This window comes from Dermacentor silvarum, chromosome 2 (genome assembly GCF_013339745.2).
Source record: "Dermacentor silvarum isolate Dsil-2018 chromosome 2, BIME_Dsil_1.4, whole genome shotgun sequence".
Taxonomy (NCBI): domain Eukaryota; kingdom Metazoa; phylum Arthropoda; class Arachnida; order Ixodida; family Ixodidae; genus Dermacentor; species Dermacentor silvarum.
Genome location: NC_051155.1, coordinates 179,742,675 through 179,760,549, shown reverse-complemented (window position 1 = coordinate 179,760,549; position 17,875 = coordinate 179,742,675). Strand labels below are relative to the sequence as shown.

General features: G+C 49.8%; 1 protein-coding gene across 3 annotated transcripts; it reads left to right on the top strand.

The window, feature by feature from the left end:
* Window positions 1–689: 689 nt before the first annotated feature.
* On the top strand, window positions 690–7,106 carry LOC119440593 (uncharacterized). 3 transcript variants are annotated; one of them, XM_049661985.1, is made up of 3 exons: window positions 690–1,188; window positions 5,293–5,881; window positions 5,912–7,106. In XM_049661985.1, the coding sequence occupies exons 1-3, from the start codon at window positions 1,180–1,182 to the stop codon at window positions 6,697–6,699; spliced, it is 1,386 nt and encodes a 461-aa protein (XP_049517942.1). In that variant the 5' UTR covers window positions 690–1,179; the 3' UTR covers window positions 6,700–7,106. The 3 variants fall into 3 exon arrangements, with proteins under 3 accessions (XP_049517942.1, XP_049517940.1, XP_049517941.1); XM_049661984.1 differs by having other exon boundaries at window positions 693–1,188; window positions 5,293–5,971; window positions 6,002–7,106; XM_049661983.1 differs by having other exon boundaries at window positions 5,293–7,106.
* Window positions 7,107–17,875: the final 10,769 nt, after the last annotated feature.

Sequence of the window (17,875 nt, the reverse complement as noted above, 5' to 3'; positions counted from 1 at the left end):
GAAGAATGAAAGTGGAGTGCAAAGCGGAAGGGTCGAACAGTTGGCGCCGGAAAACGCCCCCTGTGGGTCTGCCCTGGTCGCGTATGGCGACCACGGGGCGCAATCGCTGACGGTCCGCCACGCATAACCGCCACCGCACAAGGTCGTCACCTAAATGCACGTAAGTGCCGGAGGCTTAGCGGGAGCGATATACGTGTCTCGTGCACTGGGAGAACTGTGTCGCCCGGCGCGAGGAAGAAGGGGCGCGAAGCGGCGGCCTGCAAGCGGTGGTGGTGGTCCTCGTGGTCGTGGTTATAAAAGCCGAGGAGTGGCCGACGCGTGTTCCGATTTCGCTAGTCGGGTTCGTTTGGACCGGCGCGGCTCCGCCCGGCGCCGACGCACTTTCTCTCGCCGCGACAAGGGAAGGCCTCGGCAAACGGCGGCGACGGCGTAGCGGGTTCTCGCGCGCTCGTGCAAGGTGCCGCCGCGCGATCAGCGTGAGCGTGGTCAGCTCGCATATGCAGCAGCACCGCGTAGCCGATGTCCTTCGCGCGACCTTCTGCGCGCGAAGAAATAACTGACGCCTTTCGATCGAACGAAAGGGTGGGGGACCCTGAGAGAAGGGTCATCGGGGGTGGCCGTTATTTTTTTTTTTTTTTTTCAAACCGAACTCGCGAAACTTTTTCAATAACGAAAAGCCGTTTGAGAAAGGGCCGAAACCGAAAGTATGCCCACACACGAAACGCGCGCCCACGCGCGCGCATACGCTGTTGTGGGGGGGTTATGAATCAACGGTGCAACGCCGTTTGGCAGGAGGAAGGCTGTGAGAAAGCCCGTTCGCGATGGGTCGTTGCGGGGAAAAAACGTGGCGGCGGTGGCGACGACGCAACACATGGAGGCCTCGGCCGGGGATGACCATGTGCGGGGTTGCGGCGGCGTGTGCGTACGGTGGTCGTCGTCGTCGTCGTGGTCGCCGCCGTCCTGTGAACAAAGAAGCAGGTCGTCTCTGCAGTAGCAGCGGCGGGGCGGTTCCATCGCCCGCGGGCGGCCGGCTGGCCCCGATCGGCGCTTATACTTAAAGACGGGTGGGCAGCCCAAGGGAAGTCAGTACGCGAGAGCGCCTTGCACCGGAAGCCCGCCGCTGCTACCGTCACTGCCCTCGCCGTTGCCGCCGCCGCCGCCGCAGCCACCCAGGGCGCCATGATAGCTGTGAGTCCCGCTCGCATATACGTGTCGCTGCTGCGTTGACGGAATTCTTGCGTCACTCCACGCCGCCGGTGGAACAGTCGTGGCACAGCGCGCCTTAGGCACTGGCAGGCTCTGTGTTCGGCCATGTTCGCTGCTTCATTTCGCACTCTTGCGTCATCGACAATGCGGAATCGATCATATACGCGTATGACGTTTTTCAAACATATGGGAAGTAGCAGTTTTTATTTATTGCTTCGTTTTCCTCTTTCCGAGTTCCTTGGTGCCCTTTATGTTGTAGTCATACGGAGTATCCGGAGAGCGCTTAATGTTCGGGGGGGATGGAGCTGATGGCTAATTGGTCGGGCGTGCAAGAGTCATTTAAGAATTCGTGTGTTTCTTTTAATTGAGTAGGTCTTTTTTTTAGTTTCTTACGCTATGGAATCTCGTTGTTTTTCTGGGCATTGCCCACACTGAACACTTCCGCGTTTGCATATTTCGTGATACCTTGTAACGTTTTGACGATGTTTCATGACATGTAAAAACCGTATGTACAGTGTTCGAGTAACACATTCGATGGGTGACTGAGCTTGTTCGTTTTGCTCTCTTTTCTAACGTAGACGTAATGAAAATAGGGCGTCTTGAATCCCTGTATATTCCGGTAGTTCCGGTATTAAGGGCGACGTGCACAGCTACTCGCAATATGGATCGCTTCTTCTGCAGTTACGACGATTTTAGAGTAAAGTTGTAGCACGACAACGCTACTTAGATGACGGGCGCCATAAAGCCTTTGCTGCATGCCCTTCCATCAATGCTTGCCCTTTCATCTTCAGATGCTCGCGCCTTAGCCTTCGCTGCTTGTTCGCTGAATTCGTGAAACGAGACACCCATTTCTTGGCATGTGCCTGGCCATTGTCATCTCAGATATCCTAGCACTGCGCTAACTGCGCGGTGCTTCTGTTTTAATTGCAATAGCATAGGCTCACAGCTTTAGACATTACCCGCACTGTTCAGATGCCCGTTAAATGCGGTAATGCTCTGTTTAGTCAACAGCAGAGCCGATTTTATACAGCGTTTTCTAGATTTCAATGGAAATGTCATGTTTTAGTGGCTCTTTCAAGTACAATTTTTGTTTAGGCTTTGAGAAATTACGCAAATGTATGCGATTTGAAGCGTTTAAAAAAAATGTAGGCATCAAGTTCAGCGACTCTGCAACTCCGTAATAAAAAAACACAAAAAATTAAGTACCGTGATTATGCAAACGCTAACGAATGAAGCAAGTATTATTGAATTTCTCTATAGTCTACAAATTTTGCCACTATCTTGTAAATGACATTTGCAAGACTCGCGTAGATGAAGTAATTCAAGTAAACACAGATTAACTATACATTGCTTTAAAACTTCATTCTCACTGAATGATCAATGCGTTTATTTCGACATAATTGCGACGTATATTTTCAGCACGCAATTACAAAGCTGTAAATAAAATCATCCAACATTTATTTTCCATTTTGCCTTTTCATTAATTTTGAAGAAAAAAATGAATAATGGACTAAATGAAAAGTCTGCTACCGACAACCACTATTATTTTACATATTTTTATGGAGAACTTTTTATCAAGATTGGTTTAGTATTTCCTGAGGAAAAGCGTTCCTGCGTTTCGAAGGCATATTTATACATTCGCCGCAAGAGATATGCCGCCCTCTGAAACAACATAAAACACCAAACACATATTTCTCTCGCCGGAGTTACAGAGAACGAGAAATACCGATGCAATGTCGGAGACATCAGCCAGACGTAAATCTGGTTTGCTATCCTACACAGGTGCAAGAGGGATGCGTTTATAGAATCTGGAAGGAGGCAAGGCTAGCATCACTTTCCTTTAAATACAGTTTCCCGCTTCCGTGTCGATAACAATATGCTAGATCTATAGCACGAATTTGTTTTTTTTTTTTTTAATCTGCATATATTTGCTGGCGAAGGCGGTGATCAAAACAAGATAATGGGTCCCCTCAGTGTATATAGCCGGAAATGTACGTGCTGGCCTTGTGAATGTCACAAAAGGTGAACGCTTGTGCAGTGTATTTAGGAGACAGTGTAATAAAAATTCACAGGGTCTCTTACGTTGTCCCTAATACGACTTGAAGGCGAAAGCCCAAATGTCCATGCATTAAAGACTCACACATGACGTACACATCCTCCTTGATTCGCTTAGTCTACTTCGCTTAGTCATCCCTCTTAATTCGCTTACTCATCCTCTTAATTCGCTTAGTCATCCCTCTTAATTCCAAAGGTCGTGGGCTCGACTCCCACCAATGGTCGAGGGTTCGTAGCCTTTTTGTACCTTTCGTGTTGTCGACGCGCTTCCGCTCAAGGTCGACTGACTCATGAGACACAAGGCTTTCGCCTTATGTCTCAAAAAAAAGAAGAAAAAAAAACGCGTCCGCAGCAGAAGCTCTCCTCGGGAGCACACATGACCTCCGAGATCTGCTTGTGTGCCGATCTCGGAGCACACGGCCAGAGGTCGGCATGTGTGCCTTACACCGCTCGCGCCTCCCGATCACGAAGGCCATGTGTGCACTATAGATTTTGTCGGGATCGCTATAGTTGTGACAGCTGCAGTAGAAGTAGAAGCGCCGCTACATTATCAATCAACGAGCATGCGCAACACGGCCGCTGCAGTGCTGGCGAGGGACCCGTCAAGTTACGATACGCACGTGTTAATTAAGCCGTGGCGGTCAAGGCTTCATAAGGAAGCAGCCAAACTGCCTTGTGAAGTGCGTGCGGCGTGCGCCCCGCTGGGGCCAGATATAGTTTATTTGAGCATGTTGTCGGTATGCTAGTTTGGTAACGTATTCTGGCACTTCACCTTAGGGTTAGTATATGTTTGTTCATTTTGTGCACCTCCTCTTCCTGCTTGTGAGGGATTGCCCACGAACCCTTCCACAAAGCGACCGGCTTCAAGTTTTGCGCTAAGAATACTATACAGAAATTTGGCGCCAATGTCTGCCTTAAGCAACTTGCTGCGCCAGTACGGCTATTCAGCCAGTTCAGCAACATAGACCTGATTGGCAGTATGCATGGATATTTGACAAAACGGGGCGTTTTGACTTCCAACAACCTCTTATGGTTGAATATATTTTGAAGATAATTTTCATCACAACTTTGATTTCGGACAATATCCACGTCTAACTTCTACAGTGTAGCAGTTTTCGGAACATGACAAGCAAGATATACTTACATATGGCGAGTGCTACTTACCAAGCGTCCTGTAATATTGAAACTTGCATAATAGCATCGTGATTTCTTTTGGTCTTATAAATAACGCACAGAATTGGGTTAGTCCTATGCGCCAAATAGTTGACTGCTGTAAAGAAACGATAATGGCCATAAAGAATTACAAGTGAGCCACAAAGAACATTAAAAGAAGCCGCAATGTGTTCATTCAATATATATATGCCAAAGCCATAAAAGACAGTTATTAATTATTATTAACGGTGCCTCAACAATTGCAGCATCAGGTTGCAGCATCAGAAGCAAAGTGTGAAACTATGTGGCGTTTACTAATGAGTTCTTTCGTCTCGTTCCTGGGCGTAAGTGACTTCTCACTTTTATACAAAGGGTGGCGTTCAAGCAGCGAAATAACCTAAATGTATCTGTTGACAAACATCTCTTGATCGCTTGCGGTGATCACCCTTGTTAAGCTGAAGCGCATTATTTGGGAGAAAAAGCTAGCAATAAACAAGAAGCCTAACGTTATCTTGTGGCATGAAACAGTGAACAGCAAACGGGTACAAAGGGCACCAGCACCGAATCCACTTATCAAAAGTTGCATAAGGAGACAAAACGCACCTCACCCGATGTGGATGCTGTAGTGCGCAACCACCAGTAGAACGTATTAAATATGGTAATAAGCAATAATAGAAAAAAATTGTAGCATATCCAACGAGTTGGAATTTATAACAGCGAAGCTTTGTGTGAGTGCATAAAGAATCGAAACACGAGTTTGTGTTTATTGAATGTCCGCACGAAGTGACATGGAAGGCTTTATTCGGGCATTGTATACAGGCTAATGCAATGCCGCCGCAGCTTCACGCCTGACACGTGGCTACTCATTCGATGTCGCAGTTCCTGAGCGTCATCCTCATCGCGTCTCTCGGACCACACGTCCGAGCCGGAGATGCTTCCCAGAGCAGTTCTGGTGGATCTTCGGCGTCCGGCACGCCCGTCTACAAACTAGCTCAAGGACTCGGGCCTTCACCAAACCATGGCCAACCGGTCAAGGTGCCCGCTGCAGTGTTCGCCTCCAGTCCTGGAGCAGCCGCCGCGCAAGCGGGCAGACCGGGACCAGCTGGCTACCCTGGCGCAGGAGCCCACGCCGTTCAAGTGCCCGGCGTGCACTTTAACGCCGGCGCCCCGCCCGCCGGCGGCGGTGCCGGTTACGGCTTCGCTCCTGGCTATGGCTACAACCCGGCAGGCGCCGGAGGACCAGCAGCCGGAGCCGGCGGATACCCTAGAGCTCTCCTGCCTCAAGCGTACGCTGGTGCCGCAGGCGGCGGCCACCAGCAGCTGGTAGCCATTGGAGGTCCTTCCTACGGCGCGGGAGCACCCGGATACGGCGCCGGAGGACCTGCAGCAGCCTACCCCGCGGGACACGCAGGTCCAGCGGGAGCACTCGGCCCGGCGTCCCTGGCGGGATACGGCGGAGCTCAAGGAGGTGCGGCGGGATACGGTGTTCCTCACGGAGGTGCGGCAGGATTCGCTGGAGCTCACGGAGGTGCGGCAGGATTCGGCGGAGCTCACGGAGGTGCGGCAGGATTCGGCGGAGCTCACGGAGGTGCGGTGGAATATGCTGGAGCTCACGGAGGTGCGGCGGGTGCGCCGGGGGCTGGACTTCAGGCGTACGGACCGATCGGACAGGGATACGGTGGGGGACACGTGGCCTCTCCCGGTGCAGCCTTCGCTAGTGTGGCAGCAGGGCCAGGAGGGCACGCTGGTGGTGGCCCCGCTGGACCCGCTGGACCCGCCGTCTACGCCCTGCCGCCGTCCGCCGCAGGCGGCCACGTGCATGGAGGCGCCTTTCCCGCGGGAGCATATCCAGGCGGTGGCGGCGGCGTGTACCTTGGCGCGGCCGGAGGTCATGCGGCTGGTCTTCCCGCTGGTCTCGCAGGACGCGGTGGACCCGTCGTCCAGTTCGCCGGTGGACCGGGCGGCCAGTACCCTCTCGGCCAGGGCGCCGGCCAAGCTGGCGTTCCCCTGCACGCCCTCGGCTACGGTGGTGGATATGGTGGTCAGGCGGCCGGATTTGCGGGGCCATCGCTAGTCGCTGGTCCAGGAGCAGCAGCTGGTCACGGTTATGGCGGGCCGGTAGCCGTGGCTCCCGGATACCATGGACACCCCGGTCACGCTGTCGGCGGTCAGCATCCCGGGCTAGCGGGAGGAGCCGGCGGAGCTGCTGCTAAGTCTGGCGCCGCTGGACAAGCCGGTCTCGGAGTCACGTACGGCGGCCAAGGGAAGCAGAAATCATCGAGATGAACACGGCATTCATCGTTTAGCGTTGTTTTGAAGAAACACTGAAGACTGCGCGGGGAATGCGGAAAAAAAAAGAAGAAACGAAGTTCTTTGTATAGTATGCCTGACCGCTCTTTGTTGAATGATGCTAAAGTAGTTGAGTGCACGTGAAAATTATTATTCTGATTTTGCTTCTGAACTCATGCATATTCTTTCGCCTTTCTACTCTATATTAGCCTGATAGACTAAAGCATAAGAAAGAAACGTTAAGTTGCTCTGATTTAAATTGTACAGCAAAATTTGTCACCGGGGATTCTTCTTCTCAACAGAGTTTGCCTATTGAGTGTACTGTACTACGCATGCTCGCCTCCATCTTGTTCGATATGCCACCACCAATATGGTGGGCTCCATTAAACACATTACTGACACCCAACTGACTCTAGTTTCTTTTCTTGATCTATTTTTTTTTTTCTTCTTGTGCGACACAAACTGCCTTGCCTCGCATGCCACGAGGACAACACAAGCACGATGTGTGTGCGCATGTGTTGTTCAAATAATCGGCTCGCGCAGAAAACGTGCGATCCTTGCCATCGTCAACAGACGGAAACTCGTGCGTTTGCCAACGCATAGGTGCGTGCGCGCGCAATGCGTGAGAAGCAGCAGCCGCCGTTCCGCGCCCCGGGCCACCGTCAGCTGGAGCGGGTAAACGAGCGTGTTTCGGAGAGGAAGAGAGAGACCCTCGGTGCACTCAACGTCGTGTCCGCACGAAGTGCACGATCCTAATGCATCCGCGAGTTTACCAGCAAGGCGCGCGTGCATATCGACGATGCCAACAAACGGGCGAACAAACTGGGACGACGATAGCGCATGCCTGCTTCCATTGTCTTCCTCCTCTTCCTCCCCTCCCCCCCCCCCCCTACCTTCCCCGGTTTTGAACTTGAAGTCAAGCAACCGGCGGCGACGCGCAGGCTTCGGCTGCAGCTTCGGCTCGGCGTCTCGATGCGCGCCTTCCGGCCGAGTGGGACGCACGATCGGTGGGCGTCGTGAAAGGAACGCAATAACCTTTTCTCCCCCAACAAATCGCTCCGAACTCTCTCCGGGCGTGCTCCCTTTCATCCGCGCGGCCCTAAAGGTTGTGTCGGTCGTGCTCGTGCCACAGCAACAGCAGCAGCCCGAGGCATCTACGGGGGCTTTCCCTCGGCCTTGCATTATCCGGCACGATGGCTTGCGCATACACGCAGACATTGTGGCTTGATAATAAAGCAAAATAAAAAGAAAGAGCGCTCAATGTGTAACGACCTTCTCGATAATGTTTGTCGACAGTGCCAAAGCTATAGCTAGAACTCGCGTCAGCGCCTTCGGGCGGCAAAACGTGGTCAATACGCAAGAAGGCGCACTCGCTAAGTACGCACGCGGATATCAATTCAGTCGGCGTTTTGTTGGATGCAACTGCGAGACACAGGCAAGCGCGGCATTTTCGTTGGGATGTCTTTTCTGAATGATCTAAGTAGCTCGCGCCTGACCAGCGGAATCGAAGCTCGTATAGAAATTTTGCAGAGGTTCCAGGCAGGTCAGGTATACAGCCGCCTGCCTCAGTAAGTTATAACTAGGCCGCAGGGCACAAAGCAATGGAAGCGGTTTTGATTCGCAACGTAAAAACACATACAGCTTCCTTGCAACGAAAACAACTTTTTTGTGGATCGAACGCAGTTCGAATTCGGCTTTAAGCAAACAAGGAACTTATTTCAATAAGCCATGGCAGCTCTTGCTCGAGTGACCTTCGTAATAGCGCCCGCGGCCACATATCCTATTCCACGAACTTCGATGAATACGGAATTCAAGAAGGGCGAAGTTCATTCATCCCTGTAAACATCATCAGGTATCACGTTCATTAAAACCAGATGATAAATTATTCCTGTCGCATTTTCTAAAGTAAAAGTAAGACGGGCTCTATACTAGGAGACTTAAACGAGCATACTGATCATTTCAGTTCTTCCACCACGAGTTTTGCTTATGGCATGTGCACATTTCCCCTAGACACCCGTAAATTAACTAATTCACAGGCATTGTTCGCGACGCCTTTGTTGCGTGGCCTACAAAAGTTCTTCTTTTCCTTTCCTTCTTTTTTTTCTGCAGCCAAGATTCTTAGACCCGAGCGGTTCAACGCAAGAACACAAAAACAAGCATGAAAAAGAAAGCATTACCAATGTATTAATGTATTGCTTAACATTAGGTGAGCAGCTTATCCAACTAAGCTAAAACACTCGGAACCACTCGAAGGCACGCGTTAAAACCACGAGGGTGAAGCCGACCTGCAAACCAATGTGTTCAATTGCTACGCCGCATCGAATTTCTGATCACCTTTCTCCAAGTGTTTTCTGTGCTCTCTTATAATAACTTCGCACTGGTACGTATAGGCTACAACGGACCGTCAGCCAGTGAGCAGCGCGATCGTTCAAGTGTTCGTGTTCCTACGCTGTGTGCCGATCCACGTCTTGACTGCTGAGTCTTTGCCACATCTCGACCGCAGCAGCGCAAGTATCGCAAGCCAAATCATTTTCAAACAGAGTATAGAATTGCAAAAAGAAATAGTTGTCGTGCCTACAATATATTTCACTAACTACGCATGTGTGTGTCCTTCGACGAATGATTCCAGCCACGGGTAAGCTATAAAGGTACATTTAATTTCCAAAATTTGTATGTGGAGCTTTCACAGTGAGCTACACTTGACCTGATCTCCCTTCCCCACACCCACTTCCCCAAATAGGCCTCAAGCCAACGTTTAAATGTATTAATCTCTCTCTCTCTCTCTCTCTCTCTCTCTCTCTCTCTCTCTCTATTTCTCTCTCTCTCTATCTATCTACGACTACCTATCGTACCATGATAACAAGCTTGCGCTTCCCATCACTTTGGCGAAATTAGGAGTCGAGCCTTTCACACAAGAGAATGCTCCGATGCGTCTGCGATGCACAAAGCTACAAAAGCGCTGCTGCGTCCCTCAAGACCCAACCAGCCTATGAGATCGCTTGTGACTGAATGAACGACAAACGCTTGGGTGGTTGTGCGCCGTACTGCGATCTTTTCTTCTATTCTTCTACTCATCTTTTAGTCCCATTTCCCCCAGGGGAGGATAACGAAGCAGGCTCAGCCTGGTTAAACCTCCCTTCGTTCCCCTTTTTACTTCTCGAAAGCTCTCTGTCTCCGGGTTTATGTAAATTCATATTTCATTTCTTTCCTCGCCGCGTACTCTAGAGAAATGTTTCCCTTGGGAGGCCGAATTAGAAGCAGACTCTCGGCCATTTATTCTGCAACGACGCGGTTCGACCTAATGAACATGACACGAACAGTTTCCTTTCATTTCCAAAAAAAAAAAAAAAAAGATGGATGACGCGAAAGCGAAAAATAAAACATAAAAATAAAAGTGAAAAGTGGGAGCGGGGCAGAGGGTAGGAAGTAGGAGGTGGCAACGCCAGAAGTAAGGGTTAGACGGTCTGGCCAACGTCGACTTTCGCAATTTCGCGCGATTTCGAAAGGGCAGTCGACTCTCCGAAGGGAAAAGAGCTCCTAAGTTACGACTCCCGATAAATACAGTGATGCTCCCCTTATTATACCTTTTTTTAATATATATATATATATATATATATATATATATATATATATATATATATATATATATATATATCAGTATAACTGCTCCCTGCTCCCTCCCAGCTATGTGCTTAGTTGGGTCCCGATTACAACACGAAGCCGTAAGCTGCAGCACAACGGCGCAGGAACAGAAGACTAATGCCCGCACGACTTGGGGCCCCTTTATAAAACACTCGAGAATCAATCATTCAACGCTTATCATCTTTCGGCCGCCCTGACAGAACGTGCTCTGTTTCTATCTAAATACGTCGCCCTTTCGCTCACCCTATCTCTTCTTTCTTTTACTCCTTTATTTCTTTCCGTATATTCCTGTGTCTTGGTTTTCTTTTTGTTCCTTTGTTTGTTGTGTGCTTCATTTTCCCTCTCCCGTTCATGTTGCCTTTATGTTGTTTTGCTCTCTCCATCTCTATCTCTTTTCTTTTTTTTGTATTATCTACCTCTTTTCGTCAGACACAGGACACCACAACACGGAAAAAACTAGCGTGGGAATAATATCAACGATACTGCCGCTTAACGGAAAAGGAATATTTCTAACGCGCAGTGCGTTCACGTGTCATCATGCAAGAACTCGGCGAGCGGCTCGAGCGACACTTGTGTTTCCTCGGCCATTATACGGAAGGCTGTTACCGAGCGACGTGTGCGGGCGGTACGGTATACCGTTCGGATACGAAACAGTCGCACGCTGCTACTATCCACAGCTTGCCGCACTAAAACATGCATGCGCTTTTGATATCGGCGGCGATGGACCAATCTCGCTCGCAGCCTTTTTTGGTCGCTAAGGAGAAGACGTGTATCTTTGAGTGCGCCTGGAGGAGCTCCGGACGGGCTGGGAGGAAAAAAAAAAGGAATGCGCTAAAAAAGCTGACCCGAACGTACCTCGCCGGAGGGACACGGTCTGTTAATTTTATCCGGCCCGTCTTTTTGCCGACCTTGCTGATCAGTACATACGTGAGGCCTTGCTCGGAACCCGACATCTTCGTCGACATGAATAGCATGAAAAATGGACGACCGACGTCTAAGTAAGAATTCGGGTCAAAGCGAAAGACTAAATGAATAACTATGGTGAGTAGGGACAACTGCTCCTCAAGAGTAACGAAAATTTAGATGACCGTGTCTTCTTAGCCATTCATTTCGCGCGTACGCGTATTCTCTTAAACACTAGTGCATTACCAGTTTTTTTTTTTTTTTACCTTCCTCCCGTTCACCTCCTACCTTCTTCGAGCAATCCTTGGCAAAACCAGAGTGCGCACTTTAAAGATCTCCTGCGCTGATATTTCGTTTCATTATTTCTAGCATTTTATTTGATTTGATTTCTTGTGCTGCCAAGGCTGATAGCCACAACTTGGGAACGTATAACGTTACTGAAGAAATTTTATTCTAGGAGCAACTCAGTGCAAGTACGCAGTTCCTGTTTTTCTTTTCTTCGTAGTAATTAATCGCAGGGCTCGCTTGCAGAACTGCGATCCAGTGGATCACTTAATAGCTGAAAGGTACCGAATCTGTGCATAAAAGATCTCGCTCGAAGGGCAGTCGTCATCTATTTTATTTCTTTAGTTGCTTGTCTTCCACGGCGTGGATTTTAGATTTATTGACTTGTTCCCCTTAGACTTTGCCCCGGGTAAAGCTATGAGAAACAACCACACAAGGGCACACAAATACATGCTTAAACCACGTACTGCGTGACGCTTTCGGTTTTAATGGATGCTTCACACCCGCCGCCAAGGCTCGAGTGGCGCTAGGTAACACGCCATCTGCTAGATTGCGTATACAGCTTAATGTACATTCGAGAAAAATGGATGGAGGCACAGCCGTCGGCGCAGACAATTTGTGTGCAGTTTTACGCCCCACAAGACCCTGACAATGGTGCCGTCTGTACATGTACTTCGGAGGCGACAACCGGCAATATTGTAGCGGACGAGAGCAACGTTGTCTGCATCGCAAGGAGTATCTGCTCCACCCAGACTCTGAGCTACCCGTTGCATGTAACAGCATAACAGTCCACCGACTGAGCCGGAGCGAATGCCAGAAGGTCGCAATGTCCTGCTTCCACGTGACCACCTTCTGTTGCATGACGTCACGGCGTGTAGATCTCCTGGGAAACGAAGCCTAAACTAGTTCCTAGAAAGCTATTATAGCAAATTATTTAGGGCACCCTGAGGCTTGCCAGTATATTTTTTTTCTAGGGTTTCGAGATCCAGGACTACCACTTAAATAAAAAAAGAAAGAAAAAAAAAGAAAAGTTGCTAACGTCATGTCATGGCTGTTAACTAGATTTCGTCATGTTGGCTGTCCTATAGGCGGCCAAGGGGTTGGAGGAGCGAAATAAAAAGAGAGGGAAGCGACGGAAGTTCGAACCGATCACGTGCCTGAGCGCTCATTCCTACAAATCTCATAATCTCATGGCAGCCGCGTTGCAAGGCTCAATGCAAACTTCGGAGGGCCGCCTTAAAATCACAAAATACGACTCGCTAGCTAGGTGGCTGCTTATGTGTGTAGTCAACCTGCGAACCTCAAATTCCGATCCCGTTGATGTTGTGGGATGGAAGAACTTCAACTTGATAGTTGTCGATCTTGATGGGATGACCATAGCAATGGACGAGCTGTTTGTTGTAGCCGAACCATCTGTCTGTAGGTGCTCGCTGTCGGAATATATAGGATTGATAAAAGTGTAGTAAGGGGGCTTGCTTCAAAGCTACATGCAGCAAGTTGATAAGGCTATACATGCAGCAAGGACCATCAAATATGAAGGAGGTTCGCCACAGGCACCACAAAGATCGTGACGTTGCTGGCGTGAAGACTGATGTAGTCGAGGCACAGTAATTAGCCACAATACCGGCAAATGCGGCGCGCGGCCGTTGCGCTGGCAGAAAAGCCCGGTGGGTGGTGGCATCGAACGCGGGACAAGTGCCGTATGGGAATTCTATGTGAACTCTATGCGCTTCGACGGGGACACTGCCTGTTCTCACCGAATGGTCCAGGGCAATCGTGATTGTTGCGACGGTTGAAGCATAATGGGGAAGGCTGAGACAAGGGCGAAGTGCTAGGGCTTGTGCGATTTTTTTTTTTTTTACTTGGGGATTAGACCTGTATGTGTTCGGCAACACGGGTAGCCTGTAGCGGAGAAATCCCCCCCCCCCCCCCCTCCTCGAAAGTAAAATGAAAGCGCTCAGTACAATACCAACATAGAAGTCACTGTCGCGGTTGTTATTCGAGAAAAAAAAATCACAGCATATCCACGGGGTGAATGATGATGAGTGGGCGAAGCTCCGGAGGGAATCATCGGATCTCCCGCTTAAGGGGACGCTAGCACAAACGCGTTAGAAACGTGCAGTACTCTCTAGTAAGGGGGAGCGGCCACAGCGTCTTACGCAGCCATTTACACATGCCGGAACGTGCACCGCGTTTGCCGACGCCATCACATGACTGCTGAGAGAGTATACCCCCGTATTCATAAACGCTCCTCGACTTGAACTTGACTTGCCACCGCCTTGGGCAGCGCGTTCGAAACGCGTTGAAGGTAAGGCGGAGAGGCCACAGCGTCTTACACCAGCTTCTTACACGGGCCGTAACGCGCTAGCACAAACGCGTTAGAAACGCGCTAGAAACGCGGCCTTTCGTTAATGTTGGGTATTTATTGCCATCGTGGTGCGTGTGTCTATGTGCGCTTCGTGGCGTAGTGGGCTAACGCCGCGCGCTCGGAAGCGAGGGGTCCCTGGTTCGATTCCGCGCTACGGACACAACTTCGGAATTTTTTTCTCACTTTTCTCAGACTGGTTACACACTACTACTACGACGACGGGGACGGAACGGGTGCCGCTATAAGGAGCTTCGCCCCTAAAAAGAGAGAAGCTTGCCATCGTGCTGTCGTAAATGCGCACATCATGACATTTCAGTGATTCCCGGGGCATTGTGGAGCAGTCGGTCGTGAAAGTGCCGGCGAAACATCCGCGCTCCGCCCACCAACAAGTCCGGTCTGTGCCCGTCCCATTTTCAAGGCCTGATGCAGAGTGCCAACATCGCCTACTAAAATAAAACAGTGGTCAACAGCGGTCCAACAAGGGATGCCTCCGACATGAGGCAACATTTCAGTAAGGGGACTAGTCTTCGTCAGGGAAACAACTGGTATTTGTTGCCCGGACGAAGAAAAGTCTCATTGTCGAAAAGTTCTAGCTTGCCTGAAACATCCCTTGTTGAGCCACTGATGATCACTTCGAGTCTCCAGCTTTCTGCGAACTTGTGCCTTGTTTGCATTGGAACCGTGTAATACAGCAGAATTTGCTACTTCCCCTTTATTTTAAGCTTTCGTTGGGTTAGATTTCAGCCTGGTTTAACTGGTTGCGAGGCGACTTTACTGTGTCGCTTGTGGGTGGACGTGGCCTCGACAAACGCCCTACACTGTCTTCGCAACGGCATGATGGACAGTGCCTCGTAGAGCTTTTGTGGTTGCAACAAGATGATAGAACATATCCTCTGCAACTTCCCTTCTCTCGACAGGCAAACACCGTCTCTGCGTGCTAAACTAAGCCCGCTGGACGACATGGCGCTTACAACAGCTAAAATGGTACCCTGGACTCGACCACCATCTGTGCAGAAAGCCAGTAAAGCTCTGCTGCGCTGACAGACTGATAATGATGATGGTGATGACGACGACTAGACTGCGCGAGATTAGTCTAATCTCGCAAAACATCAACGAGTTTGGACAGCGTTACTCCTGTGCATTTTCCTGACTGCAATAGGAATTGCACCTGCACTCGTGTGCGCGCCATGGAATGCATGAGGCTCTACCGCCAGTTTTCGGCGTATTTGTACAAAGACCTGCCTCTTGCAACGCAAAGCAGTCCAGGCACTGTACCTGCGTGGTCTAAGAAACCCGCTTCGAAATACTGAGAACACGCATTCCAATTAAAGAAATCGCTGCTAAACTACTTCAATTTTTTTTTCATGTCGTACGTATATCGATGCGAAATGGCCCATTGAGCAAAAAATCTGGCGTCTGTAGTCTGTAGCAGCAAAATGGCACCTAAAATCCCATTGGCTGCCACGGCACGAGCGCGCCTCGACGGAGCAGAGCGGGCGAAAGAGTACGCCTGCTGCCGCGATAGCGCATCAGGTGTTGCGTGAGGGAAAAGGGCACCGCCGCGACGCCACTGTCACCCGTGCTCTCACTCTCGGAAGCCGGCACGCGGTGCCCGAGCCAGCACCGCATGCAGGCTGCTGCTGCTTGCTGGTTCGGGCAGCATGTACCGCTATGGAGTCTGAAGCATCTGCATCGTCGGCGGCCGCTACCTCGGCAGAGCGAAACGTGGCCATCCACGCCAGTACACTGCAGACGAAGTAAGGGAGCGGAAGAACGCAGCAAAACGAGCAAAGAGGCACACAGCGAAATCCACCATTGTCGTCAACTCTCCCAACACACGGCGTGTGGAACGAGCAGCGGCGCAACGCGCTAGAAGACAGCACGAAGCCATTGGAAAGCGTGAGGCGGAAGCGGATCGCGTCTCAAGCGGCAAGAGGACGAAGCCCTTCGACAACTCGAAGCCGAAGCAAAGCGTTGCTTTAGATAGCACGAAGTATTAATGTTTTCGCATTCACAACTCATATGAAGTGCTTAGGTGTCCTCGGATTCCTTTTCGAGTGGGATTTTAACACGAACGCACATATATAAGCGTTCATGTGCTCACGTAAAAGGCGCAACCAATAATGTAACGTCGAGGTATCTCTGCTGACATGAAGACAATGACGATGCTAAATAGCTTTCTCTACTTTCTGTCTTTATTCTTCTTATTTTTAGTTTCATCTTCTGAGCCAGGCGCGTAGCCAGGGGGGGGGGGGGGGGGGGGGGGGGCTGATGGGGCTTCAGCCCCCCCCCCCCCCCGAAATTTTTTCGTGCGGGCATGCACCACCGACCAAAACCACCACCGACGCCGGCAATCATTCTGGATTTTGTCTACAATGTCTTTTTCACGCTCGAAAAGACATTTCGGCACGAACATTGCGAACTGGGGCTGGATTTCGTGACAACGCCTTTGCACCTGGAGTCACGTAACGCAAGGAGCCCCATCCGAGCACAAACTTTCAACGGCTTTTCGATAGCGAGCGGGCGCGTTGCAGCATCTGGCAGCGGCCGCGGAATGTACGGAGCGCATGGATTTCAATTACGAAACTTCATGGGTATACAGTTCTCACAAACATTTGGCGCAAAAGGTGCGCTGACATTTCCAAAGCCATGCTTTAAATGATTTTCAATTATAGAACTTTATGGGGTTAATGTTCTTATAAACTTGGGCCAACATGCGCGCACTGCAACGCTCGTGTCCAAGCCGTTCCATAAATGGAAGCGCGCGCTCGCAATCTCCCACACACACGAAAATACTAAATATCACCGTGACTGTCAGCTAGCAGCTGATAATTGTCTCCAAACATTTTCAGGAAGCGTGCCTAATGTGATTGATCAGCTGGACCAGGGCAGGCAAAGTAAAATATGAGAAAACAGAAGAAAGTAAACGGCCTATTATTGAGATTTTTTTTTTGCGGGCGACAAGGTCTGGCTCTCCGTGGCCACAGGGACAGGGGCCCTATGGATTTAAGCAATGCCCCAGCTGAAAACAGAGGCATTTTCAGAGTGCTTCTTCGAGTGCGAGCTGATTGTGGAGATACATATCTGAAGAACCATTTGGAAAGTTGCCCCAGTAATGCCTCGTATTTAAGCCCAGACGCACAAAACCAAATTATAGAAATTTGTGGTGACATTATCAAAGAAAGCCTAGATTCAAAAGCAGGCTGCTTCTCCATACCTCCTGACGAAACGACGGACATCGCTGGAATCGAATAGCCTACTGTTTGTGCAAGGTACCTAAACAAGGATGCCAACGGCATCGAAGGAGTGTTTTAGGTTTTAGAACCGGAATGCTCTTTCTCATTGCGACTGCAGGTTCTATGTAAATGTGTAAATACTGCTGCAGCTTCTAGTCACCCCTCCAGTGACCACTGCTAGCGCAGAGAGAATATTTTTTAAACAAGAGTTTACTAAAGAACTACTTGCGCTCTACAATGTCTGTGGAACGCATGGTTAGGCTGGCGCTTCTATACAGCCACAGAAACGTCGGCATCAACGTGTCCGAAGTCATTGACCGCCTCGCTCAACTTTCCCGCCGAGAGAAGTTTGTCCTTTAGATAGCGAAGCAGCAAAAATCAATACAAGTAAAAAGCACTGTTCCTTCAGGTCCATAAGTTCATAATTATGAAAACGTATGACCGTTCATTAGCTTTTAAAACCGCAGAAATTTTCGCCGTTTATTCTATCATGATCACAATTATCACGCGAATACAAAAATTACGAGAATAGCAATAACCAATTTTGACCGACCTTGCTCATTGAAAGCCCGGCCCACGCGGCGTTCGCCAAAAACACACTCGGATATTGGGTAGTTCCACTTACCGCATCATCTGTGGCCTTCGTTTGTCCTTTTCTTTCATTTTCAGCTACCTGCTTTTATTTCTTTATTGAAACGAAGGAATACCCTCCTTTAATTTTGGGTGCAGAATAATTGTT